Consider the following 23,613-nt stretch of genomic DNA (forward strand, 5'->3'; position numbering starts at 1 on the left):
AACGACCCCAACATGCATCTTCCTTCATCTCTACTTCTGATTGGGGTCCATGCGCGGGATGCTGGCGTCGTGGAAGCCCTTGCGGCGGCGACCGAGCTTGACGGGCGGCGCCTTCTTGTGCTTGCCCACGACTTGCAGCTCGGCTTGGTTGCTCAGCGCGGCCAGCGGCAAGTGGCAGACGCACGCAATGTGGCCGCACGTGTGGCACATGAGGTCTTCGCGGACGTCGCGCTTGGGCAGGCGCATCGCGAGGCTCGTCTCGTCGACGATCGCCCGCGTCGCCCGCACGATCGCGTCGTAGGTCGAGAGCACGTGCAGGTTACGACTACCGCTGGCCTCGAGCGCCGCAGCGCGCTCTGCCGCCGCCGCCGCCACCGTGTCGCGGAGGAGGTCGGCTCTTTCGCGCGCGTGGGCCATATTGGTCGCATACGAGACGCAGCCGTTCGTGGTCGGTGACGCTGGTGGCAGCAGCGCGCGCAGCCGCGCGTTCTCCTTGCGCAGGAGCACGTTGCGGCGCACGTTGCGCACCTTCCAGCGCACGCGCTGTCGCCGGACCGCCGCTTTCGTGTCCGCCTCGTACATCATAAGGGCCCGCGAAAGCTCTAAGCGGCGAAGGCCCTCGAGCTCCAATGTCTCGTCCATGAGGAACTCGTCGCGGTCCCGCTCCAAGTCCTCGAGCTCGATCTGCAGCGTCTCGATCTCGTGGTCGTACTCGCGGATCTAGTCGATGGACTTAGCCGACAAAGAGACGCAGGGGCTACCTGCTGGCGCTTGCTCAGGATTTCTTCGGCGCTCAAGAGCCGGGAAAAGTGGATCACGACCTTCTCGGTCTCGAACGCCTCGGCCCAACCGCGGCCGACGTCTTCGGGCGTCATATTTGCGAGCTCGTTGTCGACGAACGGCGCGCGCAGCTCCCAGTCGAGCTAGCTTCTTTGTATCAAGTTGGGCGGACCAATGGAAGCGACGCACCCGCATTTGTTTCAAGTCGTGGATGTGCTGAAGTGCCTTCTTCTTGTACTTGACGAGGCGAGCGAGGTCGGCCGACGCGTCCACGTTGTCGAAGTGCACCATTTCGAGGTCGTCCTATCTCCGCAACATATCAAGTTGATAGATTTGAAAGCGAAGTTCAAGTGCCTTGAACGTGGTCATGGCGCGCGCTTTGACTTCGATCTTGAGCAGATCGCGCATCGCTTGGCACTGCTGTCGGCTCTGAAAGCTGCGCCACGCGGCCTGGACCTTGACCGCCGCCGCGCCGTAGCGTCCGCGCTGGGCCATACGTCGCGCCGCCACGTGCTTGCGCGCGAGGAACTGCCGCGCAAGGCACTGAACCGTACGAGCCGCGGCGTGCTGCAGGCCTACGAGATGGGCCTCCCACGCCATGCGCTCGGCGTACGCGCGCTTGGCTTGGCGCCACGCAAACTACACGTCGCCCAATAGTATCAATCTATCAAGAGCGCATCACGTGCCTGGATCACGCACGCAGCTTCGTTCTTGTCGCGGACTTGCTCGAGGCGCTTGCGGACCATGTAGCCGCGGAAGATGCGCTGGATGAGCCGCGTGGAAGGTACGACGACCATTTTCAGATGCACTTTGCGGCGCTCGCGCTGGAGCACGAGGCGCGCGAGGAAGCCGCGACCTGCCGCACCGATGCGCGATGCCATCAGGTTGCGCCGGCGCTGCGCAAAGACATCGGCCCACACCACCCGGTTGCGATATGCGCGGTAGGCGCGCTGGAGCGTGCGGGCCATCGCGCGCTCGACCTCGAGGCGCCGAAACCGCGCACGGCCGCGGCCGCCGCGAAATACGCGCTGGATGGCTATTGCCGCGGGGGTGTAGACGACGCGCAAGAGGTGCTCGGCCTTGGCGCGGCGATAGAGGCGTCGGCCTACGTGGCCGCGGTACACCCGCTGGACGAGCGACGCGGCCGGGACTTGCACCGTGCGCTTAACGAGCGCATGTCGGAACAGTTTGGCGCGCTAGCCACATGGATCGACTTTGACAATGAGGCGGAGCGTACCCGGCGGCCGTAGAGGCCACGGACGCAGCGCTGGATCCGGATTGCATTCGCGACATGGTACCGCATCCAGAAGACCCACTTGCGCGCTCGGTGCCCGCGACAGAGCCGCTGGAGCCCGATGGCGCCCAAAATCATTTGGGCTTTGAGCGCGGCTGTTGCCCGGCGCGAGACGACGGACCGATACGCCGCCTGGATGTGCGTAGCTGCAAAGGTCGAGACGAGGAAGAGCTCGGTCGCAAACACCCGGGCTACATAGCCCCGGTACACGCGCTGCAGTGTGATCGCATGGCGGTGTCGCCGCAAAAGCCGCCGCAGCACGCGGCTCTAGCATCCGTCGAGTCGGAATCGACTATCAATATCGAGTTGGGCGTACGTGCAAGTGGTGTCGGAAGAGGCGCTGGAGCTTGGTGGCCGCCACGCCCAGCGCGCGCGTGCGCTTTTCGTAGCGGGCGACGACGGTGTGCACGTCGGCGTCCTTCCCGAGCGCATGCTGCTCCCGGAAGATGGCCGCTTGCTCTTGCGCGAGGAGCTCTTTGAGTGCTTGGGGCAGTCCGTGGTAAAAGTGAGGCACCCGAGTCGCTGCATGCGGCTCATCAAGGAGCGCGGCGACGTCCTGAAGCGACGTTTGCGCCGCTGGATCGACGCCGGCACTCAAGACATGCCCGTGGCTCAGGCCGAGACGTTCGGTCAGCGCGAGCGTGGCTGCCGCCGCGTCGTGCTGGGCGACCGTTCGACAGATGACGTGAAGATCGAATGCGATGGTGCCAAAGCAGGGCAGTCGCCGGACGTGATCGCCAATGTAGCTGAGCTTGCGGCACTGGCCAAAGGTCACGCACCCGTCGCAGTCGAGGAGGGCGAGGTAGACAAGCTCGAGGCGGTGCAGCAGCGGGAGCCGCTGGAACGCATCGGTCACGACCGTCACGCCAAACACCGTGTTCCAATGGCTCGGCGGCGGCGCGCTCGGGTCGTTATTGAGCGAGACGGGGTTGTGCCGGTCACGCACCCGGAGCGCCTTGGCGCACGCAGCCCGGGCCGCCTTTTCATGCTCGTACGTCCCAACGACGGTCGGTGTCAGCTGGTCGGGCCGCGGTGGCGTGCTGTAGCGCGAGCGCGGGTGGTCGAACCACTCGGCGACGCTGCGACGCCACGGCGCATGGTAGATCTGCACCTTCCACTTCTTGGCGCTGAGCTGCGAGACCGTCTCGAGCTTGACGCTCTGGTACCAGTACCGCTTGGGCCCGAGCACGCGTCGCTGGAGCTGGCGCAGACTAGACTCGCTTCGTGTCCAGATTCACATCTGACATGGTACCTGAGGCTCTCGACGCGGAGTGCGTACGGTGAAAACGCGGCCCGGAGCCGGGCGTCGAGCTCGGCTTCAACGTGGCGATCTCGGGTATCCGAGCCTAGCCGCTTGTCAATAGCTAGAGGGCAAGAGGGCGTACGGGCGCTCGGCCGCTGGCTCCGGCGACTCATCAACACAAGCAGTTTCAATATAAAAGGCTTTCGGTTACGAAGCGTCTATACAAGTCTAATACCGCCCGGGTGCCATCGCCGGCGTCTTGAGGCAAAAGTCGACGACGAGCGGGACGTGGTCCGAGACGTACTGGCAGTTGGGCAAGCACGTACGCGCATACGACTTGAGCACTTCGGGCGTGTGGACCTTGAGGGCCGCGACCGGCGTGAGCTTGTCGGACGTGAACCAAATGTAGTCGACGACGCCGACCCACGAGCCTACGTGAGAGTGAGTGATCGTTCCAAATCATCGAGAGCGACGCACCCGTGTAGTTGGTGTAGTTGGGCTCGGTCCCAAAGACCGACGCATACGAGCTTGCAAATGGCATCGCGTGCGCAAACTTGGTCATGGGCACGACTTCCGAGAGCTGCTGCAGCTCCGGGTGGTCGCTCTGGACGTGGTTCTGACTCAGTAATTCGTAGACGGCGCTCGGCGGCTCGCTGTTGAAGTCGCCGCACAGGATGATCGGGAGTCGTCTCGAATTGGCAATTTGCTCCAGCTAGCATCATATAGCCACCGAGAGAAACTGTACTCTATGTCTACCTGCTGGAGAAGGGTGTTGGTCTGCCACAGCTTCACGTCCGGAAAGTCCGGATTCGAAAAGATGTGGACGTTCGCCACACAGATGCTCGGGAGCACGGGCTTGCGCACGAGGGACCCATTCGCATCGGGCAGCACGTCGAGTACGACGATCTGCGAGACGTTGTCGCGCACGAGGCGCTGGCGTACGCGCGAGAGGCTGGCCTGGTACGAGTCGCGCTCGTGGTGCGACGCGGTCGGGTACGCCATGTCAAAATTGGCCAAGAGCGACGCGACAAAGTCGTTGGCGGCTTCGTTAAACTCGAGCGAATACTGCTCCTTGAGGTAAAACCTACGTACGTGGCGTCACGAGACGATAAAACGCAGAGAAGCGAGTACCGGTTCTTGCGGTAGAACATCGCGCAGCCGTCGACTTTGCCGGCGAGGCCCATGGATTCGCGCGTCTTCTGAAGGTAGAGGCCTTCATACCCGAGGTCGGTCATCATGGGCTGGAAAAAGTTCTTGTAGTGATCGGCTTGGACTTCTTGGAGGCAGAGGATGTCGGCGTTGTAGACTTGGAGCTCGCACTTGAGCAGCTGCTTCCGGAACGACCAGTTGAGCGCCCACATCGGGCAGTACGGGTACATCTGTCGCGTGGCGTAGATCTCGGCAAGCACGTTGTACGAGAGGACGCGAAATGAGCCAATGTAGCGGACGCGGGCGGCGTCCTTGATGCTTGAAATCATCGGCCGCTTCGGCGCCAGCGGCGGAACTGCAAGAGGCATGAGAAGACCGCGCCGAGCACAAGATGAGAAGCGTACAAGGAAGAACGATGTTGGTCTCGGTATACTTGGGCGGGCCGCACTCTTCGCCGGACCGGTACATGGCCGTGCATTCGACGCGAAGCACATGACCTACGTCGCCCGTTGTCGGGGTGTACGTCCTATACGCTCATGGTTGGTGGTGCACGAGAGGACGATGCATGCAACGTACTTGGCGGCCTGCAGCGCAGTCCACGTCTCTTCCTTGACAGGGACCATGGCCGAGTTGAGCAGGTCGAGGCTGCGCGCCTTCTCTTTTGCGGCGCTCACGTCCTTGGCGGTTCGGTTTTGCTGGTTCTGTTGCTTGGAGGACACGTCATGGAGCTGCCGATGCTGGCCCCAGCCGCTGCGGAAGCACTCGAGGGTGCAAAAGCCCGAGTCTTCGTTCGCGATGCCCATGCGCGAGCAGACAGCGCACTCGATCTTGGCCATGAGCATGACAATGTTGCCTTCGCCGTTGCCAATGCGTGGGCATTGCTTGTTGGCGCAAGCGCGCTTTGAGTTGGACTTGTACCAGCAAAACTTGAGTTGGAAGTCGTCGTCGTCAATGTCGCCTTCCGAGGACCGGTAGAATGCATGCGTCGTGACCTCGCACCCTTCGACGGGCTGGTCCACGCGCAGCGAGATGCGCCCTTCGCCGCTCGTCGGGGATCCCCGCGGTGGGCTTTGGGAGAAATGATACGCTCGTCGGTCGGGACCCTTCATGTAGGAAGTCGATCGAGAGCTAGGAAGATGGAGACGTTGATGGAACGACGTCGAGGCGCCAGGAAGGATCGCGCGGGGCTCGAGCTTGATGGACCGCGGAAGCGCGGAGGACGAGGTCGAGGAAGGAGCGCGGTCGTCGGCGCCGGAGGTCGGCGCTTCCAATGTAACGTCCAAGAAAGCACGGGTTTATAACCTCTCGTCGCACCTGCCAAATCGCATATTCGATTTCACAGGATTAAGTGCGCGAACCTGGGGTGCACGCTGCGGATACCGCTTCAACTTGCGGCGCGTCTACATGTTTCTACCTTGGCGATCCAGCTAGCAGCGCCTTCTTCTCACCGCGTGTCTGCCTCATCTGTCTGAACCAAGGCTACACGAGCACCACGTACAGTATCGCTCCAGCGCAGCTCTGCAAGTATGCGCATACGAGATGCTCACAATTTTGATAATTTCTCGATTTTTGAAAAATCAGACGGACCGCCAGTCATTGTACCAGCAGTCGGCTGGGATCGTACGAGTAGGTAGGACCACGCAACTGCGTCTTGTCGACCGCTGTGCAAAGCATCGACGCGATAGGCCGTCGAGTGGGCGCGCTAGGCGGGTCCAAGCGCGAAACGGTGTCGAGCCGCCGGCAGCCAATTGTCTTGGAGGTGCGCGCATTACAAGTTCGCAAGAGGCTGTTGGCCATACCCCTTTTTGACACGATGAATCTGCTTTTGTCGACGCCCACGACGCTGAATATCGAATGAAAATTCCAACTCGTCGGTGGGTTGTTCTCAAGATCTGGCCAAGCCCGATGACGAAGAAGAGCCCGAGCGCGATGGAGGACGAGCCGACGATGCAAGCCTGCTTCTACACCAAGTTCGGCAAGCCGACCGTGCTGCAGATGGGGCCGCTGCCCAAGGCGAAGCTCCTCGCGCCCGAGGAAGTCCTCGTCCAGGTGTACGCGGCCTCGATCAATCCGGTCCGTCCATCGTCGCCAGCGCCATGCTCATGCTGCTGGCCGTGTGTAGATCGACTACAAGCGACGCGAAGGTGGCCTCAAGGCTGTGCTCGATACGAAATGGCCGCAGATCGTCGGCTACGACCTTGCAGGCGTCGTCGTCTTGGTCGGCGCCAACGTCAAGCAGTTCCACATTGGCGACGAAGTCTACGCCTGCCTGCCGCACGATCGGCCTGGCTCGCTCGCCGAGTATACTGCCATCGCGCTATTGTCCATGCACTTGACGAAGAGCGTAGATACGTGTCGGTCGCCGATCGCTATGTGGCCATGAAGCCACGCTCGCTCACGTACTAGATAGTCTCGTCCCGCGCCTTCTCGTGCTCACGACTGCTTGTAGCTTTGTGCAAGCCGCTGCGCTCCCCATCTCATCGCTCGTCGCGTTGCAGACTCTGCGCCGACTCGAGCTGCGCGAAGGTCAAAAGTTCCTCCTAACCGGCGGGTCTGTCTCCATCGTACCGCCACTGGGCTCTGGAATGTCGTTGACTTAGGTCGGGCGGCGTCGGGACGCTCGCACTGCAGATGGCGAAGAATGTATTTAAGGTCTGTGTCCAGGTTCGAAGCTCGGACCTGACGTGCACCGGTAGGCTGGCACGATTGCGACGACGGCGTCGCAGCAGAAGACTCACATCCTCACACGACTCGGCGCAGGTACAGGCGACCCATGTCCTGCAGTCCATTTCACTGGCGTAGACGTTGTCATCGACTACACGGAGCAGCCCTTCGAGCAAGTGCTGAACGAGTACGACGTGGCCATGGACTGCACTAGCGAGGTAGTCCATCGAGCAACTCTCCTGACGCTAAGCGCGCGGTCGTAGGCAAAAAAGTGCATGGACTGCGTGACGCAGGGTGGCGTTGTCGCTTCGATCGCCGACACACCGCCGCCGGTACCTTGATGCAGCGACAACAGCGTTGACACCGCGACGTAGGAAGCGCTGGAGGATTTTCCAGAGTTGGGCGGCCGCACGTCGTGCTGCCTCGGGTTCGTCCTCGGCTGCTTGAGCTACTCGATGAAGTCCAAGGCGCGTGCGCACCGGCTCAACTACGAGTACGTCTTTGTGGCGCCGAGCGGCAAGATGCTCACCGAGATTGCGGGGCTTGTCGACGCTGGTCAGCTCCGCCCCGTCATCGACAAGGTGTACCCGTTCGAACTGGCGCTCGAGGCGCTCGAGCTCCTCGAGACAGGCCACGTCACGGGCAAGCTCGTCCTCGAGTTCAGCGTCGGCGCGTCGCAGCCCGAGTCCGAGTAGAATTTGATAACCGAAACGACCGAAATCTGGTTTCATTTGCCTCTAAATTTGCAGTCTTTCCAGGCAGTTGCACAAGTTTACATGCAGCCACCCTTGGTCCGCGGCGGGAGCGCGCGTCTTCACCGCCATCACCGCCACAGCGCCGGCGAGGTGACCGAGTCCACGTCGCCGCGCGTCGAGATCAAGCCGCGCAAGCTGAGCCATATCCAGGTGGTCAAGATGGGCAACACGAGCGCGCGGGCGATCGGCATTCTCAACGCGCCGCCCGTGACCAGTGGCAAGATGGTGCCGCTGACGCCGGAGGGCGAGGCCATTGCTACCGACATCACCGAGGAGCTGCGGTCGGCAGCTCCCAACATTGGCCGGGACGTGATCGCGCTCTCGACTACCGCGACGCCCGTCCAAGTGTCGATGAGTCCCCAAGAAGAGATGCTCAACCACGTGCATCTGGAGAAGGCGCTCAAGAACCAAGCGACGGACGACATGCAAAAGACGTTTGTCAAAGGTACACAGGTCGCGGCGTCGACTCGACTGAGGCGAGCGTAGAGCTGCTTGCGAGCGGCGGCCAATTGAACCGGCACAACACCATGGCCGAGACCAAGCCCCACTGGTTCATCGCGCACCCGCACGGCAAGGTCCGCCTGCGCTGGGACGTCATGTGCATCGTCCTCATCTTCTACAACGCCATCATCATTCCGGTACGCACTGCGCGTCTTGTCCCATTTGCCAAAAAGCTACGTTAGTTTCAAGCTGCGTTTCAAGCCGACGGCTCGGGCACCGTGCTTGACAGCGAAGTCAACTACGTGATCGACTCGATCTTTGGCTTGGACATTGTACGCCCATTCTAGATTCTCGATTGGCGCCACGACTGCGGTTGTCTAGTTGTCCAACTTTTTCACGGGCGTCGACATCAAGGGCAAAGTGCACTTTCGGCTCAAGTTGATTGCCAAAAAATACGTATTTTCGTGGTTCATCGTCGACTTCCTCTCGACGTTTCCGTTCACGGCCGTCGTGAGCGGGTCCGACCCGACGATCCGCCGCGCGCTCAAGCTCTTCCGACTCATCCGGCTCCTTCGGCTCTTCCGCATGCTCCGCATTCTCAACCGCCTCCAGCACGCGCTCCTCATTCGGTCGACGATCAGCAGCCTCTTCCGCTACTGCCTCACGGTCGTCTTCATCTCGCATTGGTTTGCGTACGCCCCCCTCCTCTTCCTCGTGGGTTGACATTGTGGTAGGTGCTACTTCTTCTGGGTCTCGTACCAAGACTCGATGTACGAGATCCCGCCCATCAACACGTGGCTCAAGGAGAAGAACTTGCTGCGCACGACCATGTGGGACCAGTACATCGCCGCGCTCTACTGGGCCGTCATGACACTGTGAGATATATCACTTTCGATGCGTCTCCTGATGCCGTGTGTAGCGCCACGGTCGGCTACGGCGACGGTACACTGCAACTGTACAGAGGAGCGACTCGCACCGCTGGCTAGTTTCGGGCATTAGCCCCAACGAACGCTGCTTTGCGATCGTGGCCATGTTTGCGGGCGCCGGCATCTTTGCCTACGGCATCACCAACGTTCGTGCTGTGACTCTAGCGCGTCTGTCACGACTATTGTCTAGATCGTGTCGCTCGTCTCGAGCTTGACGGCCCACGAGACGGCGTTTCGCGAAAAGATGGTACGTTGCTACGTCGACTTTGGAGTTAACATAAAAGCGAAGGACGAAATCAACGAGTACATGGCCGCGCGGGACTTGCCTCGGCCGCTGCGGATGGAGATCCGCGACTTCTTCCAGAACGCGCGCAAGAGCAAGGAGAACGACATGCTGCAGGAGCAAGAGCTCTTGAACGAGCTCTCGGCGATGCTGCGCTCCAAGATTGCGCTCGCGATCAACGACCATTTCCTGTGGAAGTTCCCATTTTTCAAGGGCAGCGACCCGAACTTCATCATGGACCTCGCGCTGAGTATGCGCATGATCTGCTTCGCGCCGTTCGAGGACGTGTGCGTCGAGGGCGAGCTCGGCCACGAGATGTTCTTCGTCTTCCGCGGCGCTGTCGAAGTCCTCAAGGACAATGTGCAAATCACGGTCCTTGGCGAGAACCAGTACTTTGGTACGTATAACCCTCTGTTACATTATCAAGTACGGCTCGTGTAGGCGAAATGGCCATTCTGAACCGCGACTGCAAGCGCATGGCCACCGTGCGCACGCTCTGCTTTTGCGAGCTGCGCATGCTCTCCCGCGTCCGGTTCCTCGAAGGTGCTTCGGATGCAAATCATGTTCTCGTCCTCATTGTGATCATATAGCGCTGGTGCACTTTCCAAAGATGATGGAGAAGCTCGCCAACTACTCGAAAGCCCGCGCGAATGGCATGACGCAGGGCGGCGCGTTTGGCCTCTCAAAACCCGACTCGGAGGGCAGCTCGGGGCGCGCGGTGCGCCGCAAGTCGTCGGTCAACCCGCGCAAGGCGGCGGGGTACCGCCTCAATTGGCGCAACCCGCGCACGAGCGACCCGACGCTCGGCGACTCGAACGCGACCGAGACCATCGTGCAGCTGGACCACATCAAGCGCGTCCAAGACCTCCTGTCGACCAAGGTCCGCGAAATGCACGCCATGGTGGACGCGATGACCGACCCAAGCATTCAATAGCCCCATCGATATACATACATAGATACTGTATCGACAATATACTCCATTATGATGTGTTCATTATTGACTTGATACATTGACTAGGGTTAACCTCGTGTTTTCTTGGAGCAGGTTTTGGCCGAGCTCTTTGGTTGAGGTTTTGCATTGGGGTAGCGTGCAAGCTAGCGGAGGGATCGTGTACTACGTGCGACGTAGTTTGGACAATTAAAAGATAGACATTTGAAAAGAGAGTGTTGGTCATTCACGTGTGGATCTTGAACGGTCACCAGTCATGAGCGGTGCCAAGGACGTGTACTCGGACGACGAGCTCGACGGGCCATACGATGTACGCGCTCCGGACTCTACTGACGACAGCTCATCGCGTTCGGTAGGCGAAGAAGCTCCACCGCACGGCCAAGGTACGTGTCCTTGTCCTTGTGTGTCAAATTGCAGCTGCCTAGTTTCTCGAGCCTGCGGCGCCGCTGGCGTGCATGAGCAGCGAAAAGAAATGGTACAAAGGACGCCGCATACGTGTTCTTAGAGGACGCTTATGTAGCTCGCCCAAGCACCGTCACACGGAGGCAGACTTTGGCAAGCTCCCGAGCCCGTCGTCGCCGCGGGAAGGCAGCCCGCCGAGGAACCTCCCGCCCATGCTCGCGATGCCCAAGCCCAAGCCTTGCTTCAGCTCGCCAGCATTCCCGCAGGTGCAGACGCGGCCGCAGTCGCCGACCGGATCGCCCTCGAAAAAGCTGCCGCCGCCGCCCGAAAAGTACCACGCGCTCCATGGCGGCCCCGTGCGTTCGAGCCAAAACGAAGCTCTCGACGACCATCTCATGCTCGAATTCCCGCGTAGATCGACCCCACCAGCCGCGTCTTTGTACCGGGCAAGGGCGAGCCCAAGACGACCCACCGTACGACGCGCAAAAGTCTTCGACGCGCATGTTCCTTTCTCCCTAGTGCCCAAGCCCGACAAGGTGAAGGCCAAAGCCACAAGCTCCTTTAGCGACGCCAAGCAGGTACATACTTGTATGACGTTCTTGACTCAGCGACTGTAGACCGAGCCGGCGCCGCATCGGGTCAAGAGCGTGCAAAGCCTCGCGACTGAGATCCGGCGGCTTCGCTCGCGGACGCACAACACGGACGCAGACGAAGTCGACGACGCGGACGCCAAGCACGCCAAGCCCCCGGCACCACAGACGCAGTCCCCGCCCAAGCGGTCGGTCGGGTTCGTCTCTCGTTGTCATATCTTGTGACACGAAGAACTGCGCACGTAGCGCCGGTCGGCCCAACTTCAACTTGCAGCTGGACGTGTCGCCCAAGCAGCGGGTGCTGCAGCTCGACATCGCCGACGCGGCCCGCGGGCCCAAGGACGACGAGGCAAAAGCGGCGAAGTCCAAAAAGCGCGACGCGTTCGGACTCAACTTGGAGCTCGAGCTGGAGCTCGACGAGCCGAGCTTAGAGAAATCCTACGACCTGTCAGCGTCCGGGACGTTTGATGTTGTTGACTTTCAGATCAAGCAGACGGGCATTGCACACCACTTGTCGCCGACGCCCATCAGCGGCGGTCCGTCGTCGCCCCGGAACAACATGAAGAAGCAGCTCATCAAGCTCGGGGTGCTTGGCAAAGGTATACAGCGATATTGCGTCATCCGTGTATAAGACGGAGGTAGGCGCGAGCGGCGTCGTTCACAAGGCACTGCACGTTCCGTCGCTGCTGCTTGTCGCTGTCAAGGTTATCCCAGTCTTTGAGAACGAAAAGCGTCACCAGCTCATCGCCGAAGTCAAGACCCTCTACAACAACATGTCGTCGCTCACCGGTCTCGATGCTCAACTCGTCTCCTAACTGGGGAATCGATGAACTGTGTAGATGAGAGCGAGCGACACAAGGTGGCGTGCCCCGAGATCGTGTGCCTCTACGATGCTTTTATGAACCCCAACGAAGGCAACGTCTCGATCGTCGTCGAGTACATGGACGGCGGGAGTCTCCAGGACATTGTCGACACGGGCGGCTGCACGTCCGAGAGCGTCCTGGCCAACATAGCGTTCCGCGTCCTCAAAGGCCTTCGCTTCTTGCACGAGCACCACCAGCTGCACCGCGACATCAAACCCAGCAACCTCCTCATCAACCATTTTGGCGACGTCAAGGTACCACGTGTATCGATGATTTTGTCGCATGATTCCCTTGGAGTAGGTCTCGGACTTTGGAATTGCAAAAGAAATGGAAAACTCGGTGGCCAAAGCCACGACCTTTGTGGGCACCTTGACCTACATGTCGCCCGAGCGCATTGCCAGCGAGGTAGGCATCTCATCGATCGATGGAGGCGTCACGCGGCGCAGGCCTACTCGTACAAGTCGGACGTGTGGTCCTTCGGGCTCTCCATCATGACGTGCGCCCTCGGGCACTACCCGTACGCGACCAAAGGCGGGTACTGGGAGCTCCTCCACAGCATCCGCAACGAACCCGTACGATCCATGGGGTCTAAACCGGGTCTGATTCTGTGTTTAGCCGCCCAAGCTGCCCAGTAGCAGCGGCTTCTCGGGGGACTTTCGCGACTTCTTGGACAAGGTGCTTGAATGTCCATGCTTGTCTATCGCACGTGGTATTGTGTAGTGCTTGGCCAAGGACCAGAACGACCGGTGGAGTGTCAAGCAGCTGCTCGAACACAACTTTCTACGCGAGTGCCGGTGCGAGTTTGGCGCGGCGACTCCCTTCGCCGCGGTACGCGCACGGTTGGCGATCTACGATCTTAGCGTTGCTTAGCGCGGCAAAGGCGACGACGAAGACGACGCCGAGAGCAGCCTCGAGCTCGATGTGATCGTGCCCAAGCTCATGGACCACTACTTCAAGGCGGCGCGGGAGCTGGTTCTGGACCACGCCTACTCGTACGACGACATTATCGGGTGGCTCAAGCTCCTCCCGGCCATGCAAAACAGGTTGGACGCCAAAGTTGGGTGGCGCTAACCGTCGGTTGTAGCAAACTCAACCGGTTCGCTGACCAAGTCGGTTGCCCGCGCCGCGCCGTTTACAAGAAGCTCGAGCACGCGATGAACCTGCTCCTCGAACGGATCAAGGACGCCCACTTTGACGACGAATAAAGTCGTCGATAACTATCAATCAATGACTTGATACTTTTGCCCGATCTTCTGAAATTGCACTTCTGGAACGTTCGTCCGGAATGTATCCGGATCGCCACCGTGCCATCACGGATGGATTTCGAAATTGGCATGATGGCAGCTGCGGCCACGGGCAATGCCCACTACGTCGAGGAAGAGTATGAGCTCGCGGTGCAAGCGTACACGGCGGCGCTGAAGGACGACGCGACGAGCGCCGACGCTCTCTCGAAGCGCGCCGCTGCCTACCTCAAGCTCAACCAGCTGGAGCCTGCGCTCCGGGACGCGTCGGCGGCCGTGGCCCAGGACCCGTCGCTCCTCATGGCGTACCAGCGCCAAGGCATTGCGCTCTTCGGCCTCGAGCGCTTTCGCGAGGCGAAGGCTGCCTTTACGATCGGCAAGGACAAGGCTGGCAACCACGACCAAGCGCTGGCACGTTTCAAGACATGGCTGCGGAAGTGCGACGCCGAGCTCGAAGGTACGTGCCCTGCTGCTTCCTATCATAATAGGCATGGAATTAGACGAAGACGAGCTTCCGGAGCCCAAGGCTGTGGCTCCCGCGCCTGTGCCCGTCGCGGCGCCGTCCAAGCCCGCACTCCGGTAGACATTGCGAACGGTATTCCGCAGAGATCTCACACGATGCGTCATAGCCACGAATGGTACCAAAGCGGAACGCATGTGACGCTCTCGCTGATGCAGAAGGGTCTCCAGCCGGACGACGTGACGGTGACCTTTTCGCCCAACCACGTAAGTCATGATGCCTTGCACATGACGCTGATGCTCATCCCGTGGTGTCTGTAGCTGCACGTGCAGTTCCGCATCAATGGCGAGATCATCGACGCATTCCAGAAGCAGCTGTACGGCGCAATCGTCGAGGCCGAGTCGTCCTTCCGCGTCTCGAGCGTCAAGGTTGAGCTGCGCCTCAAGAAGGCCAACGAAGGCTTTGCGTGGGACCAGCTCGAGGGCCACGGCCTTGTGGCACCGACGGGCGCGCTGCCGCTGCCGACGCCCGCCGTGCTCTCCGCGCCGCCCAAGCCGTACGCGAGCAAGCGCGATTGGAATAAGATTGACAAGACAATTGGCGAAGAGCTCGAGGCGGAGAAGCCCGAGGGCGAGGCCGCGATGCAGAAGCTCTTTGCCGACATTTACGCCAAGGCCGACGAGGACACGCGCCGGGCCATGAACAAGTCCTTTGTACGTTGTCTACGGACCTCTTCGTTCTTATATGAACGTGTAGCAAACGTCTGGTGGCACCGTGCTCTCGACCAACTGGAAGGAAGTCAAGGCAAAGGACTATGAAGAGGAGAAGCCCGTGCCGGAAGGCATGCAGTGGAAGAAGTGGGGCTAACCTGCCACGTCAAGGCCGAGGTGGCGACCACATACCGTAAATATACGCACTTATACGTTGACGCGCGTACGTGTATGCCCCAGGAGCGGTCTTTGCCGAGGCGAACGCGGGAGCTCCCGTACCTTGACTTGCACTGGCAGGCAGCTCACCTACGCGGCACGGCCATTGGCTACAGTCATGTCGATTTACAGCCAATCAACGCACTGCATAAACCTCTTTAAATATATCCTGGCGCCCAAACAAGCCAGCAAGATATACCTTTATAGAGGTATGTGTCGGATTATTGCTGAAAACAAGCGAATCAGCGCGCGCGATCTTGATATTGCACATCTGCGATTGGTGGATTCTCGGCAACCATATGGTCGAGTCGGAAGAAAGCCCCCGCCTGTCAACTTGATCAACGGATCAGCAGCATGTCGTCGCGCAAGCCGTCGACGACCAAGCGGAAGCCGCCGGTGGACCCGACGACCACCGCGAAGAAGCGCCGGTACAAGCCCGGCGTCCGGTCGCTGCTGGAGATCCGCCGGTACCAGCGCTCGACCGAGCTGCTGCTGCGGCGCCTGCCCTTTGCCCGGCTCGTGCGCGAGATCCAGCTCAACTACGCGACCGTGCAGTTCCGGTGGCAGGCCGAAGCGCTCCTTGCGCTGCAGGAGGCCGCCGAGGCCCACCTCGTCCGCGTCTTTGAAGACGCGTACGCATCGCTTGCACCCCACTTCCTACCTCCTCATGTACCATCCTCTAGGAACCTCTGCGCCATCCATGCCAAGCGCGTGACCATCATGGTCAAAGACATCCAGCTCGCGCGCCGCATCCGCGGCCGAAACCATGAATAATGCATTATCCTCGTCGTCGTCTCTTCGTCCATGTGCATCATGCGAGGCTCGCGCGGACAGGCACGGCCTTGGCGAACGTGGCACGCCCAAACGTGGCGTGGGCCAAGTCGCGTCCGATGGCCGCGAGGCTCTCAAAGCACTAGCCACAAGGTGAGTTTCGCGGTGATGTCAACCAAGAAGTCGCACGAGGCGCTCGCCTTGCACTTGGGGACAGGCGAGCGCGCAGACGTTGGCTTTGGACGCACACCTATGGAGCTTCGGCCTCGCACTTTACCAAGCATGGACGTACGTGCGATTCGCAAAGTGCTGGCGGGCGACGCGGCGCCACTCGGCCACGAGTGCTTTGGCCTGTGCACGCGACGACGTGGGCCCGACGCGAAGGCGGAGCTCGTAGCTCGAGTCGGGCGCCATGCGCTGATGCATCTGAACCAAGTCCTACATCTCGATGCGCTAGGATGACGTGGCACACTGCGATGTCAACCTCTTCGACGGAGTCGGTTTCGAACGGGTTCCCTGGCGCCCGCTCGTGTAGCGTGAGCACTTGGACGTAGGGCGGCAGGTCGTCCTCGTCCGCACCGTAGACAGGACAGCGCTCGGTCGAAGGCCCCTCAAACGGGCGATCTAGCTTCGTTCAGAGGGAAATGCGCCGGCCAAAGCGCTCTACCGAGTGTCAGGGACGTCGCGTTGGCGTCGACAACACCATAGACGCTCGTGCCAAGCAAGAGCCGCTTGTAGGCGAGGTACCGTCCGCCTGGCACGCGCACGGCAGCGACCACCGAGCCTTTCTCCACAGCAATGGGCGCGAGCTTCTCGGCGGTCGCACTCAGTAGCGCAGCGTAGTGCCACGTGTCTCTCTCGGGCGCAGGCGCAGGCTGCGTCGCAGCCTAGAGCTTCATCAACACATTGCGTACTCTAGTGTCGGAGTGGCACCTGGCAGCGGCCCACCATGCTTGTGCAAAAGGCAGCCCACGCCGTCGACGCGCCGCCGTGCAGATGCACCTGATTACGCCACGTCATGAGAAAGGCCGGCGCCATGTAGGCTGACGGCAGAAACATCGCGTCATCGTCCAAGCTTAGGAGCGAGACAATCACGTCGTGCCAGCATACGAGCGAGAGGTCGAGTGACTGCCGCCACACGTCCAAGCGCTCGGCCAGCGCCGCGCGGTCCGCGACGTAGGGCAAGACGCGGTGAAGGCCGACAAGTGCCGAGGCCAGTGCGTCCTACGCGCGTCTGTCACGGCTAGTTTGCTGTTAATTCCAGTAGTACGTCGGTCGTGGGCTCGTCGCCAAAGTGAGGCTTCTCGGCGTGCTGCAGCAGCGCTTGTACAATGGCGTCAGAGCTCGCGTTGGCCGAGAGCGTTGTGAGCTGGAGCGTGCCGAGCGCTGTCAAGCCGGCCTTGTCGCGGAGCCGCGGGTCGCATTGTCGCCTCAAGAGCGCCTCAACGACGTCAGCGTAGCCTGCTAAGGCGGCGTAGTGGAGGCTCGTCCGACCAAACTAAGAGCGGTAGTACGTCAGCAAGAGGAGGTCGGCGAGCGTTCGTACGAGGTCCACCGCGTTCACGTCCAAGCCCATGGTATCGACGAGGAAGCACACTGTCGCGGCTTTGGCGCTCTCCTTGGCCAAGCTGCGCTCGACGGTCGCGTGTAGAAGGGTGAACCTACGCCGTCAGGCTTGTCAAGAGGAAGAAGCAAGGCGGCGGTGTACCCGCGCTTGTCCCGAAGGCTCTTCGGGTCGAGACGCCAGTGCGCGGGCCCGCTGCGCGTCTGGATGCTGCCCGTCTCCCACCACGTCGTCAGCCCCTCGACTTTGCCGCCCGTTGCGTGGTCGAAGAGCGCAGTGAGGACGCGGCCGGCCGTGTTCTTTGCAAACGTGCACTCGGCGCTCGCTCGACACATGGCCTGCTCGGCGTCTCTCGCCGCTAGAAGATCGTGGAGCTGCTGCTCGAGCTGCGACGCGTAGCGCTCCAGCACGTCGTACGTCGGCGCCTCCGGATGCGCCAGGCGTGCTTGGCACGCATCAATCAGCTGCTCGGCGCCCATGCGAACGCCTTTCTGACTAAACGCACGCAACCCGCGAAAGTGCAACCTGGTCTGTGACCGCGCCGGCAAGCACCGTTGGCCGCCTCGCATGGCTAACAAGGGCAGTGGTGGACTCTCGACGCGTCGTGCTGCCAAGCGACGCGCCCGCGATCTTGCGTCTTTTTAGCCCCTTGAGGTTTTGGTCGTTTTGTCGCGGATGGCAACGACCAAGTCCTCGGTCGTGCCCGCCGAGGCCCCGCGCTCGCCTCGGCGGCCGACCAAACTCGTGCGCAGCTTCACCGAGCGCGCGTTCACCGGACTCCGCATCGATCCCAACGAGCAGATTGCCCGAGCGGGTACGTGCACGCCGGCTTGCCACGTATGCTACCTTTGTCGTAGCGAAAAGCGTCCTCATCCCCAAGGAAGAGATCGAGATCTTTCACTCGCCCGACACCGGGGCGTCGCCGTACATGCTTCACCCCAACTCGGTCTTCCGGCGCGTCTGGGACGTCTGTGCTGCGTGCTCGGTGGTTTGCGTCTGCCTGCTCGTGCGACCACGACGCAGTTTCTTAGTCGACTAAGATCCACGCCTGTAGACCCCACTTGAGCTCGGGTTCCAGAACGCGGATTGGCGCCAGCTCTCCGCCCTCGGAACGTTCTTGGACGTCTTCTTCGTCACGGGTACTGACTTGGTCGCTCCATGCAGGCGCTGGAGATAGCCTTAGACATGGTGCTCACCTTCCGCACCGGGTACCTTATCTCGGGCGAGATCGTCATGAACCAGCGGCTCGTCATGTGGCACTATGCCGAGTCGTGGCTGCTCATCGACTGCCTCTCCAACTTCCCGTTCTACCTCTTCTACTCGCACGCAAACCAGTCGTCGGTCAAGTTTCTCAAGCTCCAGAAGATCCCGAAAATGCTGCGCTTTGCCCGCCTCCTCAAGTACATGCGGCAGTACGCCAAGTACTACAACTTTGTGTTGGTCGTCGTCGCGATTGTCATCAGCCTCCACGTCCTCACGTAATACGAGCGAGACGAGTCGTCCCGTGGCGAGTCTCTGTAGGTGCTTGTGGGCGAGTCTCTTCGACCAGTGCATCAAGAACGTCTATGATGCGTCGACCAACCAGACGTACTGCGACGACACGCAGGTAGATACAAGCCGCAGGCAGACGCTTGACACTGGACAGATGGAGCCCATGTACCTCGAGGCGCTTCTCAACGTCCTCATGCTCTACACGTCGCTTGGCGAGTACTCGACGTACGCGAGCATCGGCAACCTCGAGAGCCCGCTCGCGCGCGCGACGCCGACCGTCTACCTTCTCTCGTAACTGTCTATCATTGTCTATCGTAAACTATCGCGTTAGGATCTGCATCGTCGTGCTTGGGCTCGTGAGCATCGCCGTCTTCTTGGCCAACATCATCTCGATCTTCATCAGGTGAAGGAGAAGAAGACCGAGAATCTGGTTGGCACCACAGTGACTAGTTGGGACCAGCAGAGCGCGCAGTTTCGGAATCGCATGGACATCATCAGCGCCGAGATGAAGCATTACGAGATCCCGCTCGAGCTCCAAGTAGCCGACTGCTCCATGTCCTCCTTGCCACCAACATTGTCCTCGTAGCGCCGCGTCAAGCGCAACTACGACTACCTCTGGATCAACGTACGATGTCCTTTGGAAAGCCACTGACAGTCGACAAAATAGCAACGCGCGTACTCGGAGATGACGCTGCTCTCGCAACGGGGTATCTCCAAGAGCCTTCGGACGACGATCGCGCTCTTTTTGTACAAGGACCTCCTCGAGACAGTCCCGTTCTTTGCTGGCGAAAATGCCAAGCTCCTCGGCCGCGTACCTCCGACTTGCGATGGCGATGGTGAGCAATAGTGCGTTAGATCTGCCTTCTGCTCGAGACGGCCGTGTACTTGCCTGGCGACTTGATCATCCAAGTCGACGACCTCGGCAAAGAAATGTTCATCGTGCGGCGCGGTGTTGTCGAGATTCTGATTGCAAATCGGCCGGAGAACGCGCCACGTATTTTGCTCAAGGACGGAGCTTTCTTTGGCGAGACGGCGCTCGTCGTGGAAGTCCGTCGCACGTCGTCCGTGCAGTCGGTGACCGTCACGGACCTCAACGTCCTCAACAAGCAGGTAGCCCCCAACAAGCCTTATTTGGAACTAGATTCATCTAGGCGTTTGACGAGATTATCGCGGAATTTCCAGATTTTTTCCAGAAAATGAAACGCATTGTGGTCCAGCGCCAGATGGACAATATGGTCTGTTACATAGCGGACAGTGTTATAACTGAAAACCGCGTAGCACATCTCGAACGACGCCGACAAGACCGTGATCGAGCGCGAGCTGAACGCAGTCATCGACCACTCGCTGACACAGCGAGCGAGCGACGTCTCGTCCCCTTACTGGCGCTACTCCGAGGCCAACAAGACAGGCAACAAGCTCAAGCGCATCGCCGAGCGCCTCAAGCACTCGGAGCAGACGACGGTCGTCCCGATCACTCGCCCCAAGCGGCGGAAACGGAGCAGCGCACTGCGGGTGTTGACCGGCTTGAGTGTCTTTAGCCACAACCCGATCAAGTCCGCGCTCGCCAAGAAGCCAAGCTTCCTTCGCCAACCAGTGACTCGGCGCACGACCGAACCGGCTGTGAGTGGCGCCACCGAGACACCAGAAGCCGAGCTGCAACCGAGTCTGACCACAATTAGCCAGCGGCTACGGGTCGTCGAGGCGTCGATCGCAGCACTGCCGACGTACATGACGGCCTTGCAGACAACCATGCAGCAGCTCCAAGCCGACCTTGCGCGTCTGCAAGCTGCCTCGACGCCAACCGAATTACCGTCCCTTCACGTGTCCCCTCTCCATCCTGCGATGCAGTAATGTACATATATTTTATCTACCGAATTTGTCCCTAGTCTTTTTTGTCTTTTCTACGGCCTGTTACGAAACGGTGACGCAGTTTGCATGAAGGCGGGAACCAGCAACAAGGTGGCGCCGGGTCCGAGCACGAGCCAGGTGCCACCGGACGGCGACAGCCACGAAGCCGAGGGCGAGTATGCTGAGAACGTACGCGCCAAGGCGCTCTGGCAGCGCGTCGTCTCGCTCACGCTGCCGCGCCCTGACGTGGAGATCATCGACATTTACCACCGGCGGACGCTCCCGCAGCTGCTCATGGTCCACCCCAACTCGAGCTTTCGGCGAGCGTGGGACTTGAGCATCGCCGCGGCCGTCATCTACGTCTGCATCATGGTACGGGGCCATTGCGATTTGAGATTGAGATTCAGCGTAGACACCGGCGTCGCTCGGCTTTGACTTTGTCGCGTGGGGCTCGAACGTCGCATCCTTCGAGTCGTTCTTGGATGCGTGCTTTGTCTGCGGTAGCCTCATCACGGCCGCTTTTGAGATTGAGATTCGAGTGTAGATATGGTGCTATCGTTCCGGACCGGGTACTACGAGAACGGCGAGCTGCACATGGAGGCGCGTGTCGTCGCGCGGCACTACCTCCGCTCGTGGTTCATCGTCGACTTTGTCTCCAACTTCCCCCTGAGCTACGTGATTCCGTCGAGCAACAAGCGCCAGACGTCGGTCAAGATCCTCAAACTGCAGAAAATACCCAAGTTACTGCGCTTTGGCGTCCTCCTCAAGTACATGCGGCAGTACGCCAAGTACTACCACCTCCTCGTCACGGGCATCACCATGTCGCTCGGCCTCCACATCTTTACGTGCGTCTTCTCGCATGGCATCTCAGAACTGATTCATAGTGTAGCTGCATCTGGGCCAACATCTTCAACAATTGCTACGCCGACGTGACGCTCTGCAGCGACTGGGACACGGTGCGTCTCTCGTCTTGAAATGGTATTATAGAAAAAGGACTAGGCGTCGAGTATTTACGCCGAGTCGTTCCATAATGTCCTTCTCACGTTTCTCGGCATCGCCGAAGCCTCTTCGTTCCAGATGACGTCGCAGCTCGCGTCGCCATTCGAGACGTATCGACCGAACATGTACACGCTCAGGTACGACCGATGAGACCGTACTGGACGCCAATGACGATTTAGCTCGTTCATCGCGCTCTTTGGAGTGCTCAACTGCGCACTCCTCTTCGGCCACACCCTCACACTGCTCCTCAGGTAACAGCAGGTGTATGAAGGAGCGACTACACTCGGAGGCGCGTAGCTGGGACCAACAAAGCTCGACGTTCCGTAATCGCATGGACGTCATCTCGTCAGAAATGAAGTACTACGACCTGCCCGCGGACCTCCAGGTAGATGACGACAAGGTGTCCAAAGTACCAAACGACAATACATGGCTAGCACCGCGTCAAGCGCAACTACGACTACCTCTGGATCAACGTGCGCAATTCCATGATCCACATACATGTCTCATAGTACTGCGTGCTAGCAACGCGCGTACTCGGACATGACGCTGCTCAACCAACCGGGCTTGTCCAAACCGCTGCGCACAACGATCGCGCTGCACTTGTACAAGGACTTGCTCAACACCGTGCCGATCTTTGCCGGCTCGGACGGACGCTTCCTCGGCAAAGTGTGCATGGCGCTCGACACGGCCGTGTACCTTCCCGCCGGTACCCTGTCATTTTTGTCGTAGGACTATTGCACATGGGTGGGTAGACGTGATCATTCACCAAGACGACATTGGCCGCGAAATGTTTATTGTGCGAAAGGGGACCGTCGAAGTGCTGCCGCCGCGGGCCAAGACGAGCGCGCTGCACCCGATCATGCGCAAGCTCCGGTCGACCAAGGACGGCGCGCGCATCCTGCTCAAAGACGGGGATTTCTTTGGGGAGACGGCGCTCGTCGCCGAAGTCCGTCGCACGAACACGGTCGTCGCGGACTCGATCTGTGACCTCAACGTCCTCAGCAAGCACGTACGTTGGTTGTATCCTCGCAGGCCGACTCGGTTCCGGCGTAGGCGTTCAACGAAATCTTGGCCGAGTACCCTGAGTTTGGCGTCAAAATGAAAAAGTCGGTCGTCGCGCGCCAGCTCGCCAACATGGTAGTATCTCGTGTGCAATCTCAATGTCAATCTCAATCATGCAAATAGAACTTTCAGTCGTCGACAGCCAAGCTCAAGGTCGAGACGGAGCTCAACCACCTCGTCGACAAGTCGCTCATGCGCCGTCGCTTTGACATGTCCTTCAAGGGCATTTACCGCTCCAAACGCATGGCTGACAAGCTCCAAGCGATCCAGGACCGGAACCGACGCGCAGAAGCCAAACCCGCTCGTAAATCCATTATCCAAGGGCTCATGGCGCGCAAGGCGTCGGTCACCCAGCTTCTCAGTCGACGGGGCTTTGTGCTCAAGCCATCGCCGTCCGGGAAGAACGTGATAGAGCAACTCGACACGCCCCCCGGACCCCCTTCCGCCCCCCCGCCAGGCCAAGAGCTCCCGCCACCACCGGACCCGCCGTCCGTCGTAGTGGACGAGTCGCGTCTCGCGTCGTTGACGTCCGAGCCATTGCCCGCCAGCGATATGGTGCCAATGGCGCTTCTTGAAATCAACCGCATGGTCGCCGACATCAAGAAGGCTATGGACAAGGTCCAGCGGAAGATCGCACAGCAGGCGCGACAGAGCTTGGACGGCGACGACGACGATGACAGTGACAGCGACGACGTGGCGGACGACGACGACGGCGCTCGGAGTTCTCCAATGGCGTTGTCGAGATCCCGCTTCAAGCTGGGCACCGAGCCGCCGATTCTAGAGGCCAACGAAGAAGACCACTCGATGCCGGCCCACAGTGATGCAGAGCCGAAAGCGCCAAGCTCTGAGTTTTAAGCTCTAAGCTCTAAGCTCTGAGTTTTAAGCTATAAGCTGCAAGGAATGAGTTCAAGC

At 60.2% G+C, this 23,613-nt stretch overlaps 9 protein-coding genes across 12 annotated transcripts; 7 read left to right on the forward strand and 2 right to left on the reverse strand.

Annotated features, from left to right (window-relative positions):
• Nucleotides 1–30: 30 nt before the first annotated feature.
• Nucleotides 31–5,575, reverse strand: SDRG_12672 (hypothetical protein; the record flags this gene model as incomplete). Its single annotated transcript, XM_008618750.1, has 15 exons — nt 31–720; nt 762–923; nt 970–1,083; nt 1,135–1,419; nt 1,476–1,976; nt 2,018–2,341; nt 2,391–3,285; nt 3,327–3,420; nt 3,460–3,485; nt 3,553–3,748; nt 3,795–4,029; nt 4,074–4,401; nt 4,449–4,821; nt 4,871–4,992; nt 5,043–5,575. The coding sequence occupies 15 exons, from the start codon at nt 5,573–5,575 to the stop codon at nt 31–33; spliced, it is 4,878 nt and encodes a 1,625-aa protein (XP_008616972.1).
• Nucleotides 5,576–6,371: 796 nt separating this feature from the next.
• Nucleotides 6,372–7,858, forward strand: SDRG_12673 (hypothetical protein; the record flags this gene model as incomplete). Its single annotated transcript, XM_008618751.1, has 8 exons — nt 6,372–6,539; nt 6,589–6,818; nt 6,916–7,017; nt 7,067–7,118; nt 7,163–7,226; nt 7,269–7,348; nt 7,394–7,462; nt 7,505–7,858. 8 exons carry the CDS (start codon nt 6,372–6,374, stop codon nt 7,823–7,825), a joined length of 1,086 nt encoding a protein of 361 aa, XP_008616973.1. The 3' UTR covers nt 7,826–7,858.
• A 48-nt stretch (nt 7,859–7,906) lies between these two features.
• Nucleotides 7,907–10,527, forward strand: SDRG_12674 (the record flags this gene model as incomplete). 2 transcript variants are annotated; one of them, XM_008618752.1, is made up of 11 exons in its annotated part: nt 7,907–8,330; nt 8,372–8,523; nt 8,569–8,658; nt 8,708–9,018; nt 9,061–9,201; nt 9,246–9,268; nt 9,313–9,398; nt 9,443–9,499; nt 9,542–9,932; nt 9,977–10,078; nt 10,126–10,527. In XM_008618752.1, the coding sequence occupies 11 exons, from the start codon at nt 7,907–7,909 to the stop codon at nt 10,467–10,469; spliced, it is 2,121 nt and encodes a 706-aa protein (XP_008616974.1). In that variant the 3' UTR covers nt 10,470–10,527. The 2 variants fall into 2 exon arrangements, with proteins under 2 accessions (XP_008616974.1, XP_008616975.1); XM_008618753.1 differs by having other exon boundaries at nt 9,542–10,078.
• Nucleotides 10,528–10,722: 195 nt separating this feature from the next.
• Nucleotides 10,723–13,585, forward strand: SDRG_12675. Of its 2 annotated transcripts, XM_008618754.1 has the most exons (16): nt 10,723–10,794; nt 10,841–10,867; nt 10,910–10,959; nt 11,005–11,242; nt 11,302–11,359; nt 11,406–11,464; nt 11,504–11,673; nt 11,723–12,075; nt 12,119–12,265; nt 12,316–12,593; nt 12,640–12,744; nt 12,786–12,911; nt 12,955–13,014; nt 13,060–13,167; nt 13,210–13,382; nt 13,424–13,585. In XM_008618754.1, exons 1-16 carry the CDS (start codon nt 10,741–10,743, stop codon nt 13,542–13,544), a joined length of 2,127 nt encoding a protein of 708 aa, XP_008616976.1. In that variant the 5' UTR covers nt 10,723–10,740; the 3' UTR covers nt 13,545–13,585. The 2 variants fall into 2 exon arrangements, with proteins under 2 accessions (XP_008616976.1, XP_008616977.1); XM_008618755.1 differs by having other exon boundaries at nt 10,841–10,959; nt 13,424–13,544.
• A 78-nt stretch (nt 13,586–13,663) lies between these two features.
• Nucleotides 13,664–14,968, forward strand: SDRG_12676 (hypothetical protein). The gene is made up of 5 exons (XM_008618756.1): nt 13,664–14,037; nt 14,081–14,159; nt 14,210–14,306; nt 14,361–14,753; nt 14,797–14,968. The coding sequence occupies exons 1-5, from the start codon at nt 13,674–13,676 to the stop codon at nt 14,905–14,907; spliced, it is 1,044 nt and encodes a 347-aa protein (XP_008616978.1). The 5' UTR covers nt 13,664–13,673; the 3' UTR covers nt 14,908–14,968.
• Nucleotides 14,969–15,237: 269 nt separating this feature from the next.
• SDRG_12677 (histone H3-like centromeric protein A) lies at nt 15,238–15,773 on the forward strand. The gene is made up of 2 exons (XM_008618757.1): nt 15,238–15,598; nt 15,650–15,773. The coding sequence occupies exons 1-2, from the start codon at nt 15,321–15,323 to the stop codon at nt 15,738–15,740; spliced, it is 369 nt and encodes a 122-aa protein (XP_008616979.1). The 5' UTR covers nt 15,238–15,320; the 3' UTR covers nt 15,741–15,773.
• Nucleotides 15,774–15,777: 4 nt separating this feature from the next.
• On the reverse strand, nt 15,778–17,870 carry SDRG_12678 (hypothetical protein; the record flags this gene model as incomplete). The annotated part of the gene is made up of 9 exons (XM_008618758.1): nt 15,778–15,879; nt 15,927–15,987; nt 16,030–16,175; nt 16,222–16,361; nt 16,405–16,624; nt 16,671–16,961; nt 17,008–17,235; nt 17,284–17,398; nt 17,446–17,870. 9 exons carry the CDS (start codon nt 17,868–17,870, stop codon nt 15,778–15,780), a joined length of 1,728 nt encoding a protein of 575 aa, XP_008616980.1.
• On the forward strand, nt 17,800–20,677 carry SDRG_12679. 2 transcript variants are annotated; one of them, XM_008618760.1, is made up of 13 exons: nt 17,800–18,115; nt 18,159–18,307; nt 18,356–18,440; nt 18,485–18,779; nt 18,823–18,907; nt 18,947–19,083; nt 19,124–19,195; nt 19,243–19,330; nt 19,379–19,417; nt 19,460–19,603; nt 19,648–19,902; nt 19,944–20,027; nt 20,071–20,677. In XM_008618760.1, exons 1-13 carry the CDS (start codon nt 17,977–17,979, stop codon nt 20,641–20,643), a joined length of 2,145 nt encoding a protein of 714 aa, XP_008616982.1. In that variant the 5' UTR covers nt 17,800–17,976; the 3' UTR covers nt 20,644–20,677. The 2 variants fall into 2 exon arrangements, with proteins under 2 accessions (XP_008616982.1, XP_008616981.1); XM_008618759.1 differs by having other exon boundaries at nt 18,823–19,083.
• Nucleotides 20,678–20,711: 34 nt separating this feature from the next.
• SDRG_12680 (hypothetical protein) lies at nt 20,712–23,613 on the forward strand. The gene is made up of 12 exons (XM_008618761.1): nt 20,712–21,012; nt 21,053–21,140; nt 21,185–21,485; nt 21,530–21,596; nt 21,640–21,776; nt 21,819–21,890; nt 21,937–22,024; nt 22,074–22,112; nt 22,162–22,345; nt 22,392–22,648; nt 22,693–22,776; nt 22,825–23,613. The coding sequence occupies exons 1-12, from the start codon at nt 20,728–20,730 to the stop codon at nt 23,554–23,556; spliced, it is 2,334 nt and encodes a 777-aa protein (XP_008616983.1). The 5' UTR covers nt 20,712–20,727; the 3' UTR covers nt 23,557–23,613.

Source organism: Saprolegnia diclina, assembly GCF_000281045.1.
Source record: "Saprolegnia diclina VS20 unplaced genomic scaffold supercont1.51, whole genome shotgun sequence".
NCBI classification, from domain to species: Eukaryota; Oomycota; class Saprolegniomycetes; order Saprolegniales; family Saprolegniaceae; genus Saprolegnia; species Saprolegnia diclina.

What these genes read in the sequence shown, in the direction of transcription:
- SDRG_12675 (XM_008618754.1), top strand. Translation starts at nt 10,741, where the DNA reads ATGAGCGGTGCCAAGGACGTGTACTCGGACGACGAGCTCGACGGGCCA. An exon ending in ACGCGCTCCATGGCGGCCCC is followed by an intron (nt 11,243 to 11,301) that starts GTGCGTTCGAGC and finishes ATTCCCGCGTAG; the next exon opens with ATCGACCCCACCAGCCGCGT. An exon ending in CCGAGCGCATTGCCAGCGAG is followed by an intron (nt 12,745 to 12,785) that starts GTAGGCATCTCA and finishes CACGCGGCGCAG; the next exon opens with GCCTACTCGTACAAGTCGGA.
- SDRG_12676 (XM_008618756.1), top strand. Translation starts at nt 13,674, where the DNA reads ATGATGGCAGCTGCGGCCACGGGCAATGCCCACTACGTCGAGGAAGAG. An exon ending in CCGTCCAAGCCCGCACTCCG is followed by an intron (nt 14,160 to 14,209) that starts GTAGACATTGCG and finishes GATGCGTCATAG; the next exon opens with CCACGAATGGTACCAAAGCG. An exon ending in GGGCCATGAACAAGTCCTTT is followed by an intron (nt 14,754 to 14,796) that starts GTACGTTGTCTA and finishes ATGAACGTGTAG; the next exon opens with CAAACGTCTGGTGGCACCGT.
- SDRG_12677 (XM_008618757.1), top strand. Translation starts at nt 15,321, where the DNA reads ATGTCGTCGCGCAAGCCGTCGACGACCAAGCGGAAGCCGCCGGTGGAC. An exon ending in GTCCGCGTCTTTGAAGACGC is followed by an intron (nt 15,599 to 15,649) that starts GTACGCATCGCT and finishes ACCATCCTCTAG; the next exon opens with GAACCTCTGCGCCATCCATG.
- SDRG_12679 (XM_008618759.1), top strand. Translation starts at nt 17,977, where the DNA reads ATGGCAACGACCAAGTCCTCGGTCGTGCCCGCCGAGGCCCCGCGCTCG. An exon ending in AGATCCCGCTCGAGCTCCAA is followed by an intron (nt 19,331 to 19,378) that starts GTAGCCGACTGC and finishes TTGTCCTCGTAG; the next exon opens with CGCCGCGTCAAGCGCAACTA. An exon ending in ATGCCAAGCTCCTCGGCCGC is followed by an intron (nt 19,604 to 19,647) that starts GTACCTCCGACT and finishes ATAGTGCGTTAG; the next exon opens with ATCTGCCTTCTGCTCGAGAC.
- SDRG_12680 (XM_008618761.1), top strand. Translation starts at nt 20,728, where the DNA reads ATGAAGGCGGGAACCAGCAACAAGGTGGCGCCGGGTCCGAGCACGAGC. An exon ending in ACCCTCACACTGCTCCTCAG is followed by an intron (nt 21,891 to 21,936) that starts GTAACAGCAGGT and finishes GGAGGCGCGTAG; the next exon opens with CTGGGACCAACAAAGCTCGA. An exon ending in TCAACGTCCTCAGCAAGCAC is followed by an intron (nt 22,649 to 22,692) that starts GTACGTTGGTTG and finishes GTTCCGGCGTAG; the next exon opens with GCGTTCAACGAAATCTTGGC.